The sequence below is a fragment of the Emys orbicularis genome, chromosome 2 (assembly GCF_028017835.1).
Source record: "Emys orbicularis isolate rEmyOrb1 chromosome 2, rEmyOrb1.hap1, whole genome shotgun sequence".
Lineage (NCBI taxonomy): Eukaryota > Metazoa > Chordata > Testudines > Emydidae > Emys > Emys orbicularis.
This window is the reverse complement of record NC_088684.1, coordinates 129,477,927-129,502,073: the sequence shown is the minus strand read 5'-3', so window position 1 is coordinate 129,502,073 and position 24,147 is coordinate 129,477,927. Positions and strand designations below refer to the sequence as shown.

The 24,147-nt window shown below is 42.1% G+C and overlaps 1 protein-coding gene across 2 annotated transcripts in view; it reads right to left on the bottom strand.

Annotated features, from left to right (window-relative positions):
* Positions 1-24,147, bottom strand: part of KAT6A (lysine acetyltransferase 6A) — a 77,597-nt gene that overhangs the window by 37,702 nt on the left and 15,748 nt on the right. For both annotated transcript variants that reach the window (XM_065399807.1, XM_065399808.1), the window contains 4 exons: positions 5,284-5,392; positions 2,729-2,844; positions 2,445-2,526; positions 1,467-1,602 (listed from right to left, as the gene is read on the bottom strand). In XM_065399807.1, coding sequence (XP_065255879.1) covers positions 1,467-1,602; positions 2,445-2,526; positions 2,729-2,844; positions 5,284-5,392 — 443 coding nt within the window. The remainder of the gene's footprint in view (positions 1-1,466; positions 1,603-2,444; positions 2,527-2,728; positions 2,845-5,283; positions 5,393-24,147) is intronic.

Below are 24,147 nucleotides of genomic sequence, written 5' to 3'. Positions count from 1 at the left end.
TGAAGGCTTTGACAGCTGAGCAAACAATTAAGGACTGTGGGGTATGCACATTAGCTGGCTGTTTCTGCTAAAACAATTACCAGTGAAAAAATTAAGAGTGTTGAGATTTAAACTGTCATCTTTTAGGTTTTAGACTTAAAAACCCATTGAAATGGATAAGGCAGTTCATGCTTCTCAGAGCTATTGCTTCAGAATGTCTGTTGACTCAGGCAGACATCAATGAAACAACCGCTATTTTCTTCACAGGTTTACTTTGCAACCTAACGTTATGTCTACACAGCAAAGAAAAACTCGTAGCTGGCCTGTGCCAGCCAACTCAGGCTCACGGGACTCTGGCTGCAGGGCTATTTCATTTACCTCCCCCCCATCCTGTCCCCTCCTCCAAGGTCCCAGAACCTGGGCTCCAGCCCAAGCCTGGAAGCCTACACAGCTATGAAACCTCCCCACAGCCCAAGCCAGAGGTGGCTGGCATGGGTCAACCGCAGGTTTTTCTTTGCTGTGTGGACATACCCATAGGGGCTAAAAACATGTTTTTTTAAATGCAAGCTTGATATCTAAATTTTGCAGCTAAGTTTGCAGTCATGAAATTGTGAAATACACATGACCTGCCTTTCTTGTACTCTATTAGGTTTTAGAGTGGTCTCATCTAAGCCCATTATGTTGTAGGACTCCCCACTACAATGAAGGAACAAAAGAGAATGCTCCCTCACTGACCTAAGCATCAGTGCCCCTTTAAGACCCTCACAAAATATCACCTCGATGGGATGCTCATATTCATCCGCTTCTGTTTCAGATTTCTCATTAATTGTGGCAATGTATGTAACCTACAACTTTTCTAACTCCCAGCAATATTTCCAGAGGACTATAGAGTGCAGCTAGCCTATGTTGACAGGAGCAGTGCCATACTGCAATAGAGTCCTGCTGTAAACCAGCAAAGCTAGTCTGAAGTAACAATCTAAATACTTTAAATCTAAACATCTAGTTACGGCAAAGGGAGAAAGAAGAACTGAACAAATGCCCCAACACTCCTTGACTGTACACAGTAGTCTGAGAAATTAAATTCTGTGTAAAACAGTTAATATTAGTACTGTGGAAAAATTATGTACTAAGGGTATGCCTACACTTAAAATGTTACCGTGGCACAACTGCTTCACTGTAGACACTACCTACACGGATGGGAGGGATTCTCCTGTCAATGTAGGTAATTCACCTCCCTGAGAGGTTGTAGCTAGTTTGACAGAAGAATTCTTCCATCAATTTAGCGCAGGGGTTAGGTTGGAATAACTATATCTCTCAGGGGTATGGATTTTTCACACCCCTGAGACATAGCTATACCAATATAAGTCCCTAGTGTAGACCAGGGCTAAGAGATATTCACCCTAGGTAGGACACTAAGCCCCCCACAGAAGGCCCATTTATTCCCCCTCCCCTGCCCTCACTTTCCTTTTCTCCTTAAAGCAACTTACGTTGTGTTTTGGTTCTTTAACCTGTTTTTGGGACGTCCTATTGGGTTGGCATAGCGTCGTTTTATCTGTGCTGCCTTCTTGTGTAGAAGTTTTCTTCCTTTCTTCCGTGGCCGGCATATCTGACATATCCACATACCTGTAAGACACAAAGCCTCATCACAGGATGGAAGGAAAAAATTGAGGCAAGAAAGAGTACAGGTCCCTTCCAACTGGAGGGAAGAACAGTCTGACAGACCCCCATTACTATTAGATTGTAAGAAAACTTTCTGTCCTAGCAACCTAAACTCAAATCCTGCCTTGGTGGAAGCACTCACTCCAGAAAGGCTCTATAGGTAAGTTTTTAAGCATGCTTCCTGCAAGTATAGAGGAGCCCAGGCATCAGATTATTAGAAGAATAGTACAGAAGGACATCCATTTAATGAGTCCTACTGTACTTAAGGATAGTGCCTCCAAACTAGGTGGAGACATCACCACACCACGTGGGAAGACTTCGACACAGACTTCCCTTATACATGGCTTTTGAGTTACGAGAAGAACAGAATAAATTGATCTTATGCTCCAGGAGCTACTAACTACACAAACAGAAATATCTGCTGCCACTTCAAGGACCACATATCAGTTTCTTTCTTCTACACAAAGCTACTCACTCACCCAAAGAAGTTGATAATGATAATCTGCTACCATAACCTCCATCCCCTCAGACCTCTGAAAACTTTTAAACCAGGAATTTAACATTTTGATTCTTTCTATTGAAAGCAGGAGAGGAAGAGAATAAAGGATTCTCATCTGCAGGTTACATGAAGTACAGACTCTCCTCGCGCTATGGCTTTTAATACCTGAAAAGCGGTGCAATGAGTGAGATAAAGATGGGTAAGGAGGAGAGGGGAATTCTCTTATTTTCTGATATGCCAATACTTTCAATTCACCTCTCCCCCAACATCTCTTTTAATTCCCACATTTGTTACACAGAGTCCTCACCTTTCGGCATCCTGGTGAGAGGTGGGTCACAGCACTCCATGTGAAAACCTCGGTCACATGAGTCACAAAATAGCATATTATCCTGTGGAAGAGACAGACAGCTCTGGTTAGCTTCACACCAGAGGACTAGACCAGGTCCAGCTCTCAGTTACCACTGATCCCAGACAGGCTATGTCAAGTTCCCAACCATAAATGTATACAGTACTGGTTAGTTCGGAGTCTCACTAGGTAACCAAAGATAAGCCAAGCAGAAGCTGTAAATGTTTGGTTCCAGAAGTACTCACTGCATTTTTGCCCTGATCTCGACAGGAACTGCAAGTTTTGCACTCAATGCACTGCCATCGTAAGGCCTTCACTCGAACTGTTAGCTCTGGAGAGAACTTCAAACAGGACGGATGACCTATGAAAAAAGGATAGATAACCCCAAGGAAGCAATTCTGCTGCTGTCACTGCTCTGGGACACACATAAGGAGGTCTAATTAGTCATATCTTTCACATACAGTTTCAGATACCCAGAAGCTCCTTCTATTTCAACACAGATCTCACCAGGACTTGGTACTCCAGCTCATACTTACTTACAGCTCAAAATCAGATACATTGCATGAAATTTGGCAGCCCCATTCCTAGTTGAATACATTTGGACTTAACTGAAGAAATTTTTGTGCACTGATTTACTCTCTTTTTTAAAGCTAAATTGTCCTTTGTATATCATTTTGAACACATGAGCAGATGACTCATGTGAGGTTTCTGTCTAAAGTGAACTTCTAACTTGATATTTTTTGTAGTCGTTTGTAACTAATTTTAGATCAGAGCCAGACTGCAGGCACTTTATAACTACATAACAAAAAGGCTGTCCCTACTGCCAACAATTTAAAATCTAAGTACAGGACAAGGTACAACAGACGGATACAAAGAGAGAGGGAGCACAAGGAAACAATGAGACAGTAATGGTTGCTAAGTTAAGCAGTGGTCACAGTACATCAGCTACCTAGCCACTGTCAAGTTTTTTGCAGGCATCATGGCAGAACAGTTTTAAGGAGGGATTGGCAAGGGGACAATGAGGTGGCTTTGTAGAGGTTTATTGGGAAGTTCGCCCAGGCATATGGTGCAGCATGAAAGAAAAATTTTCATGGCATCATTGGTGGTAGAGGAGATAGATTATAGGCGGTGAAGTGAAGATAAGTAGTTTGCATTTGATGTGGTGTAGAGAAGAAATAGCAGTGAGTCTGAAAATTGATGTTTGCAGCAAGCGTCCTGAATGGATATATATGAGGCAAGATAGGATTAGTCAAACTCAGAGAGGAGGAGGTTGCAATAGACAAGATACGAGATGAGGAGAACTTGGATAAGAATTTTTACTGTGTGGATGGAGAGGAAAGGTTGGATCTTAGAGAAGTTATGCAAGAAAAAGTGGCAAGATTTAGAGTGGCCATTATGGTCAATGAGAGAGCTGATCCAGTGCTGCAGGTAAAATGAGGTGAGGGCAAGGAGATGAGCAGCTAAAGGATCAAGTGAGTCATCAACATGGAACAAAGGCACAGAGGATGACTGTGGGATACTAAGATGAGAGACAGAGACAGATTTTGGAGAAGTCCTACAGCATGTGTTATACAGGAGGTTGGACCAGATGATCACAATGGTCCCTTCTGGTCCTGGAATCGATGAAGAGACCACTGTGATCATCTAGGCAGACTTCCTGTGTAACACTGGCCATAGAACTTCCCCAAAATAATTCCCAAAGCAGATCTTTTAAAAAAATATCCAGGTCTTGATTTAAAAATTGCCAGTGATGGAGAATCCACCATGAGTCTTGGTAAATTGTTCCACTAGTTAATTACTCTCATCGTTAAAAATTTACACCTTCGGGAGGTCTTGGATAAGTGTGGTATAAATGTCTCAGTTAGCAAAGCACTTAAGTACCTACTTAAATGCCTACGTGCTTTGCTGAACTGGGGTCAAAGAGATGACAAAACTGGCCATACAGAAGACAGCTGTTTAAAAAGTTTACTAAGGGCTTACTGAACTAGTTATGTGGCAGTTAAATGCAACTGTCCCCCAAACTGAAGGAGCATAAAGATCAGCTAGCCAAACCCTATTGTTCCCCATCCAGGACAGTTATGTGGGGACATCATACTAGATTAGAGGTTCTCAGGACAAAATTTTTGGTGGCCTCAGAATACGGCCACCAACTCTTGCTGGTGGCTGTTCTCACGCTTTTTCCTAAAATACTTAATTAGCTTTAGGAAAACCAAATAAATATGCACAAATTATAATGATCTGGATGTGTATATATTTACTGATAGCTAGTAAGTCTGTTGTGAAAAGTGATCTTAACAAACATACAGGTATCACTTTTCACAGCAGACTTACTCAGCCCTGGCAAGCCTGGAGACAAATTAATCCCTGGATGGGAGGGTCGGGGGAGGCAGTGTGGGCCAGGGGAGATGGGGTTTGAGGGAGGTAGCAGGGGGCTGGAGCCTGAAGCCTCATGTCCAGAGCCTGCCACTGCGCCACCCCAAGGCTGAAGCCCAAAGTCTGAGCCCCAACACTCCTGAGAAGGCGGGGAACTCATTGGCTGCCTGCTTCTACAGCATTGTGCCCCAGGTGACTCCAGAGGGGGGCAGGGCCCAATCCCTACTGGTAGCCCCAGCAATCAACACCAAGGTGGTGCATCCAGGAGCAACAGGGAGGGGAAACGGGTGCGACTTTGCCCGCCCCCCCTCCCTCCCGCCCCCACCTCCCCATCACATTCCAGGAGGCTGTGGCCGCAAGAAAGGCCCCTGGTGGCCGCATTTGAGAGATACAGTTGTTTCCAGGAGCACTATAAGTGGTCACCTACCACTGTTGCCACAATCAGCACACGAGATGAGCTCCTCAGGTTTTTTCTCACGATTCTGTTCTTTTGTACCAAGGCAGAAACTGCAGATTGGGATTGGTTCAGCAACCGGCTGTGAGGGAAAAGCAGAGATTGAAGTGCTCAATCATTGATCAATCTATAACCCGTTGAACAAATTTTCAACTAATTATACAACTTACATAGCATGCAGAGGAAAAATTACATAGAATTATATTCAACTTAGTGCTAACCCCATGATACAACATACATTGTATGGACGTGTCTGGGAATTGTAGCTTTAAGAGCAAATTAACACACACATAAAAACCATTAAAAAACTGTATCAAGAGAACACTAAGGTTGCAGGTTAAGCACTCAGCCTTAATTTTGGCATTTCCCAACTTTAATTCTGTTCTTTCAGTATGCCCTCCTTTGTACATCTGCATTATGATACAGTTTTTAATTACACAATGACACACTAAGTGCTCCAATATATTATACAATCTTAGATGTTCATCACATCTACTACTGGATGCAACTCTATGCCAGAAAGAGATGCACAGATCTCATTTATATACAAGATGCTTCAATGTGGCTGGACCAATCCAACAGTGGTCTTATTGCAAGCAAAAGACTGATTTTATGTAGCAGTAATACAACCTGGAGGATTCAGTTGCTATGTCACTTCTCTCTACCAGTGCAGACTTCAGTGCACACCACACACCAGACAGAGACTGAGCTGTGTTTTCTACAGTGTCCACAAGATGGAAACACTCAAGACAAATGTTGTAGAAAATTACTACAGTGTGTATCTTGGGGCTAGATGCTAACTGCACAGCAGGACCTGGAAAGGCATGATTACTTGGGAAAAAACAACAACAACAAAAGTATGGATAAGATCAGAAGTTTTAACCCGCACCCTCAGGTTAAGGAGATTTACAGAATAACCTACTGATAAATCTCCAAGTGCTTATCCCACTGGTTCTGTATCTAATTATATCCCTGGGATGAATTAGCTAAGGGATTCCGTTCCATTTCCAGTTAGAATTCTGGATAAGAGACCAAACAACACAAGAATAGATGGACACAACACACAGACACTTTCTTCTTTTGTTTGAAGGAAGAAACTAGGCAGGATCTGACATGTTTCTTGTTGGAAGGGAAAACCAGGTAGGATGAGCCAGGTGTAAATATCTCCCTCCACAGTTAGGATGGTGATGTGCATGGATCCCTTGTCTTCATTTAAAATTGGGAGAGGAGAGGATAATACTAGGCACCCACAAACCTTATCTTTTCATTCCTGGTTAGGCTTAGGAACCAGACAGTTAGTTGTTCAAGGTTAGTTCTGGGAACTATGTGATCTGCTGGTGCAGGGGTCAGCAACGTTTGGCACGCGGCTCGCCAGGGTAAGCACCCTAGCGGGCCAGGCCAGTTTATTTACCTGCTGACGCGGCAGGTTCGGCCGATCGTGGCCCCCACTCGCCGCGGTTCGCCGTCCCGGGCCAATGGGGGCGGCGGGAAGCGGCGCGGGCCGAGGGATGTGCTGGCCGCGGCTTTCCCCCGCCCCCATTGGCCCGGGACGGCGAACCGCGGCCAGTGGGGGCCGCGATCGGCCGAACCTGCCGCGTCAGCAGGTAAATAAACTGGCCTGGCCCGCTAGGGTGCTTACCCTGGTGAGCCACGTGCTGAACGTTGCCAACCCCTGTGCTGGTGCACTGATGTTATGTTATGTGAATTGAGATATTTTAGGAAATTGCCTTTACTCTCTTCCTTTTGTAATCTCCTGTCAGGTGTTTTTATCCCACTGCCTCTCCTTAGCTGCAGTGTCCTCTTTCTATGCAGCACTTATTCCTCTAAGTGCAAATTACCTTATTATTAAACAAACATGATCTCTGCCATAACATTACCACCTCTCTCTTACATAGCTATTTTCATCAGAAGATCTCATAGCACTTTACAGAGGAGGCAAAGTATCATTATCTGCATTTTACAAATGGGGATACATAGGCACAGAGAGATGAAGTGACTTGCTCAAGGTCACCTAGCAGGCCAGTGGCAGAGCTGGAAACAGAACACCCATCCCTCCAGTCCTAGTCTTGTACTCTATCCTCTGGGCCACTGCAGCTCCAACTCAATAAGAATCCCAACAAGAACAGCTGTCCTCCTCTTTCAAAGCAATGGTACATGCAGTACAATCATTTTAAGGTTTAAACTCAAACTCAAAACAACCATTACTGACATTTTTAATTCATTATTTATAATCAGTGATAGATTAGATCAATCATTAACATTTTTTAAATCAGAAAATATTTCTCATTCATGAACTTCTTTTAAACCTAGTATGTTAATTTGTTTTGAATTCTGCCTGTCTAATTCTGCCAGCAACCTGCTCACTAAATAAGACCATCTCACATCTTGGATTTCATTGTGCCCCTTCTCTCATCTCCCCTCCAAAGCGAGATTTTGTTTCAGACTGAAGTCCTATAGTCCATTTGCATAATGAATCTGAACTATATCAGAATAAGCTTTCAGACACAAGTTAGTATATGAAACAATAAATGCTGTTGCTAACAGAAAATTATTTTACATAACTGACCATTAGACAATAAATAATGATATCTTTATGCTAACATCTGAAATTGTATAGATTTCCAATTCAGTCAGAATTAAGGGCTAACATGATGCTAATGTTCCTTTTGTTAAGTTCTATTTGACAGAAGCAATGTAATCAGAAGAGAGCTCTACAATGACATCCAAGTTGTGATTTTATATTATGCTACCTTGTTTCAAAGGTGGCAAAACACCACCAACTCAGAAAGCAGAATTTAAGCAATTAAGGGTACTTACATATTTGCTTTGGACATAAAAGCTCTGTTCTGTTATAACAGAATAACTCAATATAAACAATAAACTTCATTGTTTTAGGACTGAATTCTGTGTCAGATCCTAATCTCAGTCACTCACATATCTCAAGGAAAACTTTACAGGCTACTGTTTAGTGAAGCCTCATCATCTTTAAAGGACTGTAGGATGATAAAATTACTCCATACATTCAAATAAGCCTGAAGGATTTCTGATCTACTCTTCAAAGCCACATGAGTGTTCAAGTCTCACACTAAGCTGTCATCTGGAAATATGAATTGCTAATGCAAATTACATAGAAAGAAGTCACCACTACACATACAACGTCAAAAGAATGCAGAGCTGTAATTAAACTACTAGCAGCCTGCTCTCCCACTCGTATGTATATGTGCGTCACAGAGGCACCAGAAGACTGCAGGTACATACATCACACCAGTACCCAGCACACACAAGATAAAGAGAAAGGAAATCACAACTGGAACTTTGTCCTCACCCACAACTATTTCACATTTGGGGACAATATATACCTTCAAGTCAGTGGCACTGCTATGGGTACCCGCATGGCCCCACAGTATGCCAACATTTTTATGGCTGACTTAGAACAACGCTTCCTTAGCTCTCGTCCCCTAATGCCCCTACTCTACTTGCGCTACATTGATGACATCTTCATCATCTGGACCCATGGAAAAGAAGCCCTTGAGGAATTCCACCATGATTTCAATAATTTCCATCCCACCATCAACCTCAGCCTAAATCAATCCACACAAGCGGTCCATTTCCTGGACACTACTGTGCTAATAAGCGATGGTCACATAAATACCACCCTATACCGGAAACCTACTGACCGCTACACTTACTTACATGCCTCCAGCTTCCATCCAGGACACACCACACGATCCATTGTCTACAGCCAAGCTCTAAGATATAACCGCATTTGCTCCAATCCCTCAGATAGAGACAAGCATCTACAAGATCTCTATCAAGCATTCTTAAAACTACAATACCCACCTGCTGAAGTGAAAAAACAGAGTGACAGAGCCAGACGAGTACCCAGAAGTCACCTCCTACAAGACAGGCCCAACAAAGAAAATAACAGAACACCACTAGCTGACACCTTCAGCCCCCAACTAAAACCTCTCCAGCGCATCATCAGAGATCTACAACCTATCCTGAAAGATGATCCTTTACTCTCACAGATCTTGGAGACAGACCTGTCCTCGCTTACAGACAACCCCCCAACCTAAAGCAAATACTCACCAGCAACCACACATCACTGAACAAAAACACTGACCCAGGAACCTATCCTTGTAACAAAGCCCGATGCCAACTCTGTCCACATATCTATTCAAGTGACATCATCATAGGACCTAATCACATCAGCCATACCATCAGGGGCTCGTTCACCTGCACATCTACCAATGTGATATATGCCATCATGTGCCAGCAATGCCCCTCTGCCATGTACATTGGCCAAACTGGACAGTCTCTACGCAAAAGAATTAATGGACACAAATCTGACATCAGGAATCATAATACTCAAAAACCAGTGGGAGAACACTTTAACCTGTCTGGCCATTCAATGACAGACCTGTGGGTGGCTATCTTACAACAGAAAAACTTCAAAAACAGACTCCAACGAGAGACTGCTGAGCTGGAATTGATATGCAAACTAGATACAATCAACTCAGGATTGAATAAGGACTGGGAATGGCTGAGCCATCTCCCCTTGTAAGTATTCTCACACTTCTTATCAAACTGTCTGTACTGAGCTATCTTGATTATCACTTCAAAAGTTTTTTTTCCTCTTACTTAATTGGCCTCTCAGAGTTGGTAAGACAACTCCCACCTGTTCTCTGTATGTGTGTATATATATCTCCTCAATATATGTTCCACTCTATATGCATCTGAAGAAGTGGGCTGTAGCCCACGAAAGCTTATGCTCCAATAAATTTGTTAGTCTCTAAGGTGCCACAAGTACTCCTGTTCTTTTAACTGGAACACTGTGCACAGTTCTGGTGATTACAGTAAAAATCCATGTACTACCCCTGACATTCAAGAGTTACATCAGGGATGTATTTGGCCCAGGCTCTAAAGCGGTGATCTAATGGACTAAACACCTGGCTGAGAGTCAGAAGACCTGTGTTGTATTCCCATCTTTGCTACCAACCCATAGTATGACCTCAAACAAGTCATTTAACCTGCTGGTACATTAGTTAGCCCATCTGTAAAATTGGGATGCCACCACTCACTTTTAGAAAGAGCTCTGAGATGTATGAATTTAAAGAACTATACTCACAATATATTGTTAAAGCAATATCCAAAAAGTTTCACTAGTAATAATAATCTTATTTTCTCCTCAGTTCTAACTTGTCCTATTTCCATAAATTTACAATGGAATGATTCAATCACTTTGATCAGAGATATAAATTATATTATACAACTGGAATATTAGCTTTGAATTCATATGTATATACAATAGTTTGAGAGAGAGGTATTTTTACAAATAATACAGCACCAAGAGTGCTAAGTGATTTACAGACAAAAGAGAGAATTCCAACCTGAAGAAATTACTCTCTAAAGAGACAACATAGACAAGGGAACAAAAGCAACAAACAGGTGATGGAGTGACACATCATGCCACAGCTCTGATATCAGATACACCAGCATGAACCCCTGCAGATGTGCAATGCCTCACTCAAGTCAAATCAGGCTTAGCATATGCACAAAGGTCCTGGTACACAAAGCTAATTGCAGAACTGAGATCTATGTTAGTTTACTCTTTCCCATGTATTATAACACTATGCACAGAAGTGGACTAAAAATTTACTGCTATTGCTTCGTTGTACTGATGACTGGTTGCAAAACCGTTTCAAATAAAGACCTCTGCTGCTTTAATACACAAAAAACTTCTTAACACTGTAACCTTGAATCAAATTTTCTGTACTTGATCTCTGCCTAAAACTGCACTTTTTTGCTGCTGCTGAAGGTCTGAGCAATATCCCTTCAAACTTTCACCATGAAAAAAAAAAATCCCATTTCAAAAAAATTCTCATCACACTTAAGATAGGTCTTCAGCCAAACAGCTAAATTTGAAACATGAAACTAAGGAGATAATCCTCAATGAAAACCAGCAATCTGGATTGATTTTGTTTTAATCAAGGTATGGCTATTTGAAAACTACAAACTCAGCCTATACAGCAGAAAACTACCTTAAACCTACCTGTGGCACATTTAAACAGATCCACTGCACATGCACAACTAGTTAAGTGCACATACGTTAGTTTCAAGAATTTTCAAGCACCTCTGGTGAAGCTCAAAGAGAACGTAAGCAGTGGTGAACTGGAGCCGGTTCGCGGGAACCGGTTGTTAAATTTAGAAGCCCTTTTAGAACCGGTTGTCCCGCGTGGGACACCAGTTCTAAAAGGGCCTCTAAATTTAACAACCGGTAAGTTGAAGTGACAGAAGCGTAGCTAGGAGGGGAGCAGGGGAAGCGGCTGCTCCCCCAGGCCGCCCAGAGGATTCAGGGGGCCTGGGGCAAAGCAATTTTGGGGGCCCCTTCCATAAAAAAAAGTTGGAATACTATATTCTCGTGGGGGCCCCTGTGGGGCCCAGGGCAAATTGCCCCACTTGCCTCCCCCCTCTGGGCGGCCCTGTGCTCCGCCTGCTCCCCCCCTAGCTATGCTCACCTAGGAGCCAGAGGGACCTGCCGGATGCTTCCCAGGAGCTGCCCCAGGTAAGCACCGCCAGGACTCCCCACCTCACCCCCCGGCAGGTCCCTCTGGCTCTTAGGGGCGGGGCGGGTGGGCACCCACTCCGGTGGCCCACGAGACCCTCCTGCCCGGCCCCTGAGCTCCCGGCCGGGGAGGCTAGTCCCCAGCTGTTCCCCCACCCCTGCAGCTTCAGCTCGCCCTGCTGAAGTTAAATTTAAGTTAAATGTACCTATGATGCAACTCCACTGTAACCCATAATTTCAGTAGCTAGGGCACTCACCTGAGAGGTAGGAAACCCCTGTTCAAATCCCTTCTCCTCATCATGCAGAGAAATTGAATCAGGGTACCCACATCCTGGATAAGTTCCCTAACTACTGGGCTAAAGGTTATAGGGAGTCTTCTTTCTCCTTCCCCCTGCCATTTTTTGAATCTAGTTCTCCTTTGTTTTTGTCAAATTGCCCAAAATTGAAACAAAAAATTTTGAGTCGGGTCACCTTCCTCTGCAGCATGTGGGTGTGGCTCACTTGCCAAGATTATCTGGGTGGGTATATCTCACTTAATTTCCCTGCCATTGCAGGGCCTTGAGCACTTTGCATCGTAGTCCCTCCTATTCTCTGCCTGTAGCACATAATAGTTAGACGAGAGGAAGAACAGTCCCCGCCTTTTTCACTTCACCCCATTCTAGAGCCTCCTGGTGGGAGGCCAGTGTACATCTGGTGTACATGTCATTGCTACAATACTTCTCCAAAGTGAACAGCTCCAGGGTCAGTCTCTGCTGCTGCTCAATTTTCTCAAGCTACACAAGTTTTGAAACTGACTTCATTCTTGTCAGTTTCCATACCAGCTACTTAGAAACCTGTAGGTGACAGTGATACTGGCAAGATTAGGTCAGTTTACCCTCTACTGCAGCTTGGGAAAACTCAAAAATAGCACAGGCACTGAGGGCTAGTCTACACTGGCAACGCTAAAGCGCTACCACAGCAGCGCTTTAATGTGCCTTGTGCGGTTGCGGCGCAGTGCTGGGAGAGAGCTCTCCCAGAGCTCTAAAAAAACCCCACCTCAACAAGGGGCATGGCTCCCAGCGCTGGGGCACTGTTTACACTGGCACTTTACAGCGCTGCAACTTGCTGTGCTTAGGGGGGTGTTTTTTCACACCTCTAAGCAAGGAAGTTGCAGCGCTTTTAATTGCCAGTGTAGACAAGCCCTGAGAAAATTTGTCTACAGACTTAGGAAGATAGCATTGCACTGGTTTACATTCTGTTTGTATTGGAAAGATTACCTCCACCTCTAGATATGGCTCCCACAACAGCTCATCAATGGTGGTCTTTCATACAGCCAAAGGGCAACATGAAGCACTCAAGCCTAATCTTTGATATGTTGCCTCTAAAGTACCAAACCAATTTCCTTCCATTTTTGTCCTCCCTTCCACCTTGTGATCCTGTTTGATGAGCACCCCACAGTGAAGGTTCAACCCGTGCCAGCAGGAATGGCAGAGGGAAACTGATGAGAATCATCAGTTTTATAGGGTTGCTGCTAGCAACATTGGGGAAATGCTATGTGTAACAGCAGCACACAATCTCCTGTAGGTTTCTCCTGCTTGCTTTAAGTTATTTTCATTTCTAAAACACTGTTTAATCATGGTATCTGGTCTCTTCCCCCGCCCACGGCTTGTTTGTATATGGGTTGTTTGTATAAGGGTTGTTTAAGTATAACAGAAGCATAGCTCTCCTACCAGATCTCTTCAACAGGCTCCTGTCAGAAGGACCAGATTCTGTAGAGCAAGTGAGCCTGCTCTTCCACTGGAAAAAAATTGAACTAAAGCGACATCTTGCAATTTGCTCTTAACATGGTAAGACTGGCTCAGAGCTGGATATGCAGCCCATCTAGATCACAAAAGATCAGTGTGATACATTCAGTTGATTGTATTGATTAGTATGCAGTGTTGTTGTAGCTGTGTTGGTCCCAGGAAATGAGAGAGAAAAGGTAGGTTAGGTAATATTGTTTATTGGTCCAATAAAAGATATCACCAGACCCACCTTTCATTGTATCGGTTAGTAAGCATGCTGCATGAGCTTTAACGTTTGGGAGACCTTTAAGGCCAGCCCCTGGTATGATATGTCACAACAGTAAGAGACTAGATACGGTGGTGAAAAGTCCTTTAGGAAAGCTCTCAGGTAGACAATACATTCTGGAGGTGACAGAAGCTTATCATCATGGCTACCACCTCATTTGACTAAGGCTACATCTACGCTTAAAATGCTACAGTGGCACAGCTGCAGCTGCTCGGCTGTAGCACTTCAGTGTAGACACTCACTACAGCAATGGGAGTGGCTGTCCTATCACTGTAGTTGATCCACTCCCTAAGAGATAGTAACTAGGTCCATGGAAGAGTTCTTCTATCGACCTAGCACCGTCTACAGCCGGGATTAGGTCAGTGTAGCTTCTTCACTCAGGGGTGTGGATTTATCACATCCCTGACAGACATAGCTATGTAAGTTTTCAGTGTAGACCATCCCTAAGAAGTTCTCAATTTTGAGGGTGAGAGGAGCATTTTTGGCTGCCACTCTCAGGGATTCAAGGAGTGAAGAATCTGGGTACCATAAAGGTGTGCACCACTTGGACAGAAAGAGTAGAGTTTCTGGGATGCTGCACACAATATAAACACTGAAGATTATGCAAGAAAAGTCATCTTTGAATTGAATACCTGAAGTATGATGATCCTATTAACCTATCTACTAAATTAGTAATAAACAATCTTGACCCTGGAGTCCAATCTTGTTTGTGTATCGGGTAGAGGGGAGGCAGACAGTTTTCATTTAGCGGTGCAAAGACAGAAGGACAAAAAACCTTCTGTGGGCCAGGAATCGCATGATTCTAAACTACGTGGAAAAGGAGCTCATGGCAATTGCCATGGGTTTCATACTCTTAATATGTAGATATCTCCCAAACACAAGAATACTATTTCACTCTCTGATGAAGATCACAGATTCTGAACGCAGTCGTGGATCATGTAAGTTCTGCTACAAGCAAGTTTAATAGTCACTGGAGAATAAATGCCAATTTGCTAGAAACAATGACCCTTTCTGGCAGGAAAAGCTTGTAGCAAGGGAATCTTCAGCTTTCCATTCTTTCTAAAGCAATCAGCTCTAACTAAAATAACAAGGGGGAGTTGAATATACGTTTGTGAAATAGCCTAGATCACTGGTGTCAAACACCAACCCCACAGGCCAGATCCAACCTTTAATTTAAAAATTAAAAAAATCATTTTTAATACCAAATTTATTTTAAAAATAATAAGGTATATTTCTAGCTCTTCTTGTTGCAGTTTGAACCTTCCAAAAATGAATGTGACCAATGTAAAACCAACACAGAGTTGTCCTCCAAAGCCCACAGAAAACCTGAAAAGAGAGCTGAGAGGTATGAACTTTTATTGTCTCATTGTTTCTCTCTGTTTCCTTCTCTGTTTGTTTCACTCACCTTTTATTTTATCTTATATTCAAGTTCTCTGGCAGAAGGGACTATCTTGGTGTTAAGTGTTTGTAGGGACCTGAGCTGGCACCCTGGACACTTACCGTCATACAAATAATAAAATAATAAGCATTAATAAAATGAACTTCCTCCATTCATCTCAATGGGGAGTTAAATCTTAAGGCTAATGATGACACTCAAAAAGCCAGACTTTCCAATAATTTAGGTGTGCATTTAAGCACCTAATTTACACTGTTACCACAGCTGTGCCCCTAAAATAAGTAACTGCAAATCCCAGTAAAAAGTGTCTTAAAGATTTTTTGCATCATCTTCCCACTAAGTAATGCACAATGCAACAGTAATTTACCTAAAAGTTTAGTTTTCACATAAGGGCCATATTGTAATGCAAAGTGGGAGATCCACCACAGGCCAAGGGTGGTATATATGCTTTATATTTGTAGCTCACAGAAAATAATTAAAACTGTAATTTGATGTATCTGAAGAACAAGTTTGACACCACTGGTCTACGCTGAACTGTCATCTCTCCTAAATGTGTGATATTGCATAATGGAGCCCACCCTTCTGCACATGCCATGACAGTGGCATTCTCTTAGAGGAACTTAACTGGCAGAGCTCACAACACTGTACATGTAGGGAGCCCAGACAGCCTGAGCTAAGGACAGAGGACCTGCCATGTGGAAAGGTATGTAACCTAAACATCCCCCCACCCCCCGCTAGCAGTAGCAGATGTAGCCGAAGGTCCTCTACATACATGCTATCTCTGAGTCATCTGGAGGCTAAATAGTTTTCTTTAAAAAAAGAAAAATTCCTGTGTTAAAATAAAAATCTCTATAGAAGCCATCAGTAGATATTTGGAATTGGGATTTCCCAAACTGTATTCTGCACTTCATTACTAGGCTGATGTGAGGAGATAAAAGTGAAAATTTAGTATGGTAGGAACATTGAAAAGTGTCCTCTTAATTCAGCCATGTGAATGGAATCACACCAAACCCACAGGAACAAGGATGCTAAAAGAACATTAACATACCCTGCAAATAGATTAAATGAAAATGACGGTCCCCTGCATAGGATATCTCCTCAACAACTGTAGCTGGTGGGAGGCATTTTTTATTTAAGTCCAAACAAATATATGTAATCACGTGGCCAAAAACGGAGTTAGTCTGTAAGAGTAAAGCTAAACGGAAAGGAGTTCAATTAGGAACACAAGGAATTAAGATAGTGAATCAGACCCATAACCCATTTAGTCCAAAATCTTGTCACTGACAGCGGCCAGTACCAATTACTACAGAGGAAGGTGCAGGAGCTCTGAAGTGGGGTAGTTATGGGACAATCTGACACCAGGAAAATTTCCTCCTAATCCACAATAGCTAGAGGTTGGTGCATGCCCTGAAACAGGAGGGTTTATAACCCTTTTAAACGGTTCCCTGCCCCCTCTCCCCAATAACTTTGGATATTCATGTTACCTGTATGTATGTGTATATATATATATATGTCCCCTCTTATTTGTCTCCTCTCCAAGGTAAACAGTTCCAACCTTTTCAATCTCCCTTAATATAAGAGTATTCCCATGATCCTAACCATTCTTGTTGTCAGACTCTGAACCCTCTCTAATTCTGTTATCTCCTTTTTTGAGATGCGATGACCGGAATAGGGATGTAAATATCGTTTTAAAAGTTAACAGTTTAAACAATTAAAATTATATAGTTTAAATGGTTAACTGATTAAAAGGAGAGGGACTGGGGCCACTCCCGCTGACCGGGCTGGGGTCAGCCAGCGTGGGACTACTGGAGTCGGCCAGCTGGCCTGGGGGTGAACTGGTAAGACTAATGCTTATCGGCTAACGTTTTACATCCCTAGACCAGAACTGAACAATTAATTTAGAACCCAGTAAGGTGTATGAGAAGTTCAAATAATTCCCTCCAATATGTATTATTTTGCATTTATCCATACTGACTTTCGTATGTCATTGTGCAACCATTTTACTTAGCTTAGTTAGAACTTTTTTTAAGTTCTTCAATCTTCTCCGGTCTTAATTAATCCCAATAACTTGTGTCACCTGCACATTTTGCCACCTGACATCTCATCTCCCTTTTCATATCATTAATAAATATATTTAACATCACGCCACTATTAACTTTCTGCCCTGGTGAAAACTAAACATTTAGTCCTATTTTTTGGTTTTTGTCTCAGTCAAGTTTCTGATCCATACAGTACTTTGCCTCTCACCTGACCCCTTAGTTTCTTTAGGAATCCCTTGTAAAAGACTTTTTCCGAGGTCTTTTCAAAAATCTAAATAAATGTCAAATAGTTCCCGTCTATCTACCAATATCTTGACACATTGAAAGAATTCTAGTAGATTAGTGAGGCATGATTTTCCACTGCAGAATCTGTGCTGGTTAGACCCTATCATATCATGATTTAAGTACTTTATAATTCTATTTTTAATTGTAAATTCAACTGGTTTATCAGGTACAGCAGTAAGATTTACTTGTATAATCCCTGGGTCACCCCTACTGTCTTTTTTAAATATAGGTACAACAGCTGCTACTCTCCAATCCTTCAGTATTGTAGCTGATTTTAATGAGACTGGCTATTTTAGCTGGCAGCTTTACCACTTCATACCAAAGGGATGTGTGTATTTCCTGCTCCTTTATTTCTCTGTCCTCTCACCTCCCACAAAAAAATGCTGACACCCAGGAAGAGAGCCAAAGCATAAAGAAAATGCAAAAAGCACACAGTATTTTTTTTTAAGTTGAAATTAAAGCCTTGTTTTAAATAAAAATCCCTCACATATTTTAATACAAGAAGTCAGCAGCAGTGCATTCTAGAACTCATCCCTGCAAGAGGTCTGCCAGAACCCAAAACAGGTAAGCAAAATAACAGAATAAAGAGTGATTCTCTTTAACGGTAAGTGCTCGAATCACTAGAGTACACTCCCAGAAGGCATGCACTGTTTTTCTGGAACAGAAAGTGAATTCCCTCCTACTTACTAATGGGAAAGATGGCAAGTAATTTCACTAGTCTCTGGTTCAGTTTATTAATACATAAAATGGGGATAACACTTACCATAAAAATGTGCAGCATTCTTCAGCAATTGTCCAGACTTACAGTGTTACGACATTTTAGATTAGAGTAGTGCGTAAGCTCGAAAGCTTGTCTCTTTCACCAACAGAAGTTGAGCCAATAAAAGATATTACCTTACCCACCTTGTGTGTCTATCTTTTTGATTGCTAAATATGACACTTTTATGATATAAAGAACACAAGGTCCAGATTTTTAGAAAAGCTGAGCACCCAGTACTCCAACTAAAGGCAACGTGAGCTACAGGCACTGAAAATCAAACATCTCTGAAAATCAAGCCCACAGTTACTAGGATGATGGATGCCTCAGACATGCATGTAATTCATTGCGGGGTAATTCACAAAACTGGGTGACTCTGACAAAACTGGGTGACAAGGCAACAAAATGACAGCTGAAATTCAATGCTGATAAATGCAAAGTAATGCATATTGGGAAACAATCCCAATTACACATACAAAATGATGGGGTCTAAATTAGCTGTTACCACTCAAAGATGTTGGTGTCATTGTGAAGAGGTCTCTGCAAAAATCTGCTCAATGTGCAGTGGCAATCAAAAAAGCTAACACAGTGTTAGGAACTATTAGGAAAGGGGTAGATAATAAGACAGTAAATATCATAATGCCATTATATAAATCCATGGTACGCCCACAGTTTGAATACTGTGCGCAGTTCTGGTCACCCCATCTCAAAAAAACATACATTAGAAATGGAAAAGGTACAGAGAAGGGCAACAAAAATTATTAAGGGTATGGAACAGCTTCCGTGTAAGGAGAGATTAAAAAGACAGACTGTTCAGCTTGGAAAACATACAACTAAGGTGAGATATGATAGAGGTCTATGAAATCATGAATGGTGTGAAGAAACTGAAAAAGGAAGTGTTATTTACTCCTTCACATAGCACAAGAACCAGAGGTTGCCCAATTAAATTAATATGTAGCAGATTTAAGACAAACAAAAGGAAGTACTATTCACACAATGCACAATCTGTGGAACACGTTACCAGGGGATGTTGTGAAAGCCAAAACTATAGCTGGGCTCAAGAAAGATTTAGATAAGTTCATGGATGATGGATCTATCAGTAGTTATTAGCCAAGAAGGTCAGGGATGCAACCATGCTCTGGGTGTCCCTAAGCCTATGACTGCTAGATGCTGGGACTGGATCACTTGATAACTGCCATGTTCTATTCATTCCCTTTGAAGCATCTGAAAAGTTCTCCTTTTCCAACAATTTTGTTGTTGTTGTTGTAAATTTCCATGGATAAGTATATCTGACTAAGTGGCCTCTTCCCATTCAACATTTATGTATTAATGATAATACAGTATTCCAAAACTCCTGTGATGTATACTACATTAACACCATTCAGATGCTGTGCCTTATACCTCCTTACACAGTGGGATGACTAATATCTAACACAACATGGAAAATATTTCCTTGTCAAGGGCCCTATGCCCAATAGTATTTTCATTCACAGAATTACATTTCCACCTCATAACTCTTGTTTTATCTAGGTATGAAAAATATGTTACCTTAAAATTTCACATTACGCATATTGCTTTTTTCGTAAGGCATCTGGGGAGGCAATATTTAAAATCAGCAAGGGCCTGTGGAAGTCCTGCCTTTCTGTAATTTTAAAATCCTACATAGGAGAGAACTGTACTCATTCCTCTGCACTGCCCACCCACCTGGTGCTCCAGGGCTGGAGGACAGGGGCCATGCCGCCCAGCCAGCGTACTGGGGGTGGGACGTGCTCGAGTGGCCCAGGGCTGGGAGCAGGGGGACCTGGTGGCTGCGCAGGGAAGGCGGTACCCCTGGGCTTCAGTGGGAGGGGAGGGGCCTCGGGCAGAAGGGGCAAGCCAGACCAGGAGGCAAGCCTCCCCGAGCCTGGGGTTCACCCGCCACCCATGTCTAGAACTTAAATTTTTGTAGCCTTCATGGTTGAGACAAAAAAGACTAAAATCTGAATCTCTGACCTAAGGCAAAATTTCTTTTCTAAGGGCTCTACCCATACAGTGCATCTGGTGAAGACACTCTATCCCAACGGGAGAGTTCTCCTGTTGGCATAATAAAACCACCTCCATGAGAGGCAGTAGCTATGTCGGCAGGAGAGGCTCTCTCACTGACATAGCGCTGCCCACACCAGGGTGTTTATGTTGGTGTAACTTATGTCACTCGGAGGGGGGGGGGGCTATTCACACCCCTGCATGACATAAGTTCTGCTGACATAAGCTGAACTGTAGATATAGTCTAAGTATGCAAACAGTCTGTCTGAAGCAATCACTGACAGGTGAAATGTGCCAATTCATTTCAGTATAGTTTTTATGCTGAAACCCATTGACAGTTTAAAGGCCATCATTGCTATTTCACTGTTCGATCATTTTAGCAGAAACAAGCAGTTAATGTTTATCCACCATTGCTGAATGCAATAGTGGCATGGGGATAGTTGGTTTATGCCAAGGGTTTCAGGGGCAGATAGCTCAAGCCACCACTCAAGTTTCTAGTCCTCTATGCTCCTACTCCAGGGCAAGGAAAGATGGATATGCATGTCCTCTCCAGTGTAAGAAGCTCAAGCACATTCTAAGTGCTAAAATCCCAAGCCACTTCTCCAAGTATCCCCAACTAGCCCTTTATCCAGTAGCCAAAAGCTACATCTTTCGTCGGACAAATTCCTGTGTTTCCTGACTGCTTTCCCCTACCAGGAACGTTGCCAATACAAGTCCAGTGGCACATCATCAAGTGAATATTGGAAGCAGCGGTGGAAACATTCATAAAAACATTATAAAAACTGATCTGAGATTAATTTAACATTAAAATAAACACATGGAATACTAAATTGATTGTAGTATTTGTTTTCATTTTTAAATAAAAACCGGTTTCTGAATTTACTTGAAGTTGTCAAAATGTCATGATATCTAGTACAGTTGACCATAAGAAATTGAGGGTGGTTACTGAAGAATTTAGAGCCAGCAGGCTACCCTATGGCACTCAGCAAGCAGGAGCAAACAAGATAGGTACAATCTAATGAGCAAGGGTCCAATTAATTAAACAGGTGGGTGTGAGAGGCATGTTGCAGTGAGTGTACTTCATTACATTGTTTATCCCAGCATCCTCCTCCCAAGGAACTAACTTCCAAGATCACCTCCACAGAAGAGAACACCCACTTTACATGTGCTTTTCTCATACTTTACCCATCTACAGAGATCACTTCTCAGTGATTGGTAACCCTGCCTTTATCTCTGCCAGGGAAGCCACTTTGTTTTAAAATATTTCAGAATACTAAAGTTTTGGGGTGAAATCCTGCCCCTATTGCAGTCAACGGGAGTTTTGCCATTGACCTCAATGGGGATTTCATCCATGGATGAAATATAGGTGAAACTTCCTGTCAGAGAGCCAGAGACAACGGGAGTTTCCTGAGAAGCTGAAAAGGGCCAAACCTCATGTAGAGGACAAACTTTTCTCCTACAGTATCTTGCTATCCCCTATATTACAATTGAATCTAAAACCACTCATTACCATTAAAATGTGCATATGCAACATGCTTCTGTTTATCTCCTGCAAGAACTCTCAGACAGATGAAACATAGTGTAAGGTGACAGCCTGAAGCAACCCAGCATGTTATTAAAGATGAACTGCAAAACTAAAATAAAAATTGAATCCCAGATGTGTACTAAATACAACTAATCAGGTTTTAAGGGGCATTCCACAATAACTAACCTAAAATATTAACTAAATTTTCATTTAGTTTTGCAGTTCACTTTTGAATGGTTTCAGACAGTCCCATTAACAGTTTCTGTTTCATATAAAAATATGCATGTCAGATTTTCAGCTACTCTATTCAAGTTCTTATACCATGCCTATCAAAGGGGTATCTGCATGCTTTCCAGTGGTGCATGAAGTGACATGAAGCTTCTGTCACATGTGTTTTTCTCTTTCCTTCTCTCTCTTCCTCGCATGTTTGGGACAGGGCAGGAGGACAACTGGCAAAGCTTAAGAGTTGGTTGCACTAACTAGCTTGCAAATTGTTGGGGTTTTTTTGTCCTTAAATACAATTTTTTTTCTGCAGCCTGAAGTGGAGGAACTAAGTGTATATCCCTCCACTGAAAACAAGTTCACTCAGGATAGTTGTGCTCAACCAGCAGCCACTGCCCTTTGTGGATAATCCAATTTGGCAACCACGCCATGCCATTTATTAAAGCAACCCACTAGTACAGCAGGCGAAAGCGTTATGGTACTTCCTTTGGGAATAAGCATTGGTCTATTTCATGCAGCTGATGCCTGCAGAGAGTTCACATAGAACTCACTTATCCTAAGAGAATTTTAAGAAGTCTCAGTACAATTAAAAACCTGAGTTATCTCTTTCTTGATCTTCTGTGCTGTTCTTATCACTGATTCTTTCACTTTCTTGCGCAGTCTTGTAAAGTAAGGGATTTTGTAAATGTAGCACTCTTTCAAAAAGAACAGAAAGAAAAATCTTTTCCTTCACAACTAGAAGACTTCCTGTTTTCATCAATTCTGAGACTCAAACAAGACACTAAAAGCAAACACTTTTACATGTCCAATCAGCTCCAATTTTTGTATTTAATATCCCACCCTATCAAACATTGTTATTATTAGGATAATTATAATAAGGCTGAATGGAGATGGGAGCCTCGGGAGAGAATCCCTTTATCAGAGAAAGCAAAATTGTAAGAATGGAGAGATCTCACTGCTGGTCTGTTTGCTCAGCAAAGAAAATCCTGGCAAGTGAAGAATACAAGCACACAATAAGAGATCCGGGAAAACAAGATGAGAAGCAGCCAGCTTAGTGCTGCAGATTTTTGGCAGACATTCAACTCCTTCTGCTGTTTTTCTTGCAAGCACATCTATCTGTGTAATGTCATCAGATCCAGAGAGGGAGGGAGGCAGAGAGAGAGTGACAGTGTTTTATAGGCTGCCAACCTCTCAGCACACGCTGTTACTATACAAAGGATGTCTAGAAAATCAATGTGCTGTACAGATTCAGAGACTGCACCCCCTCTAAAAACATCTGCAGGAAGAGAACTGCCTATGGAAAGGAGAAAAGCCTTTAATTAAAAAGACTGTTTTCAGCCAGTGAGACAAGGTGGGCAAGGTAACATCTTTTATTGGAACAACTTCTGTTGATAAGAGAGACAAGCTTTTGAGCTTACACAGAGCTCTTCTCCAGACCTGAAGAAGGTGTTACCTCCCCCACTTTGTTTCTCTAACATCCTGGGACCAATATGGCTACAAAAACACTGCATTCTGCCAGTTGCTCAGTTTTGCAACTCGCATAATTCTTGGAGAAAAAAAAAAATCTATCCTCTAAACCCACAGAAAAACCTCCTGGGTTACATCAGTGACTCATAAGATCAGTGCAAGTCATGGTCAACAACTTGAATGCGTTATGCTTCCTACGGATATTTCAGTGCTGTCAGATGCTCATCAGATATCAGCACCACCTCTACTGCACATACGTCCACATACACCAGAAGGTTTAGAACACAATCCTGCTTTGGGGAAGAAGGACCAACATAGTCATGTGGTTGGGAAATAGAAGTACTGAAACCTTGCTGGCACAGAATTAAAATCACATTGTACAAACATACATTTAGGTGTATACGTTGCTCTTGTAAGAGAATGTATAATCTACCACATAGTGACTATTAAGAGAACTGCAACAGCTATAGTATATTAAATTTACCAGATAGGACTAAGCCACAACCCATT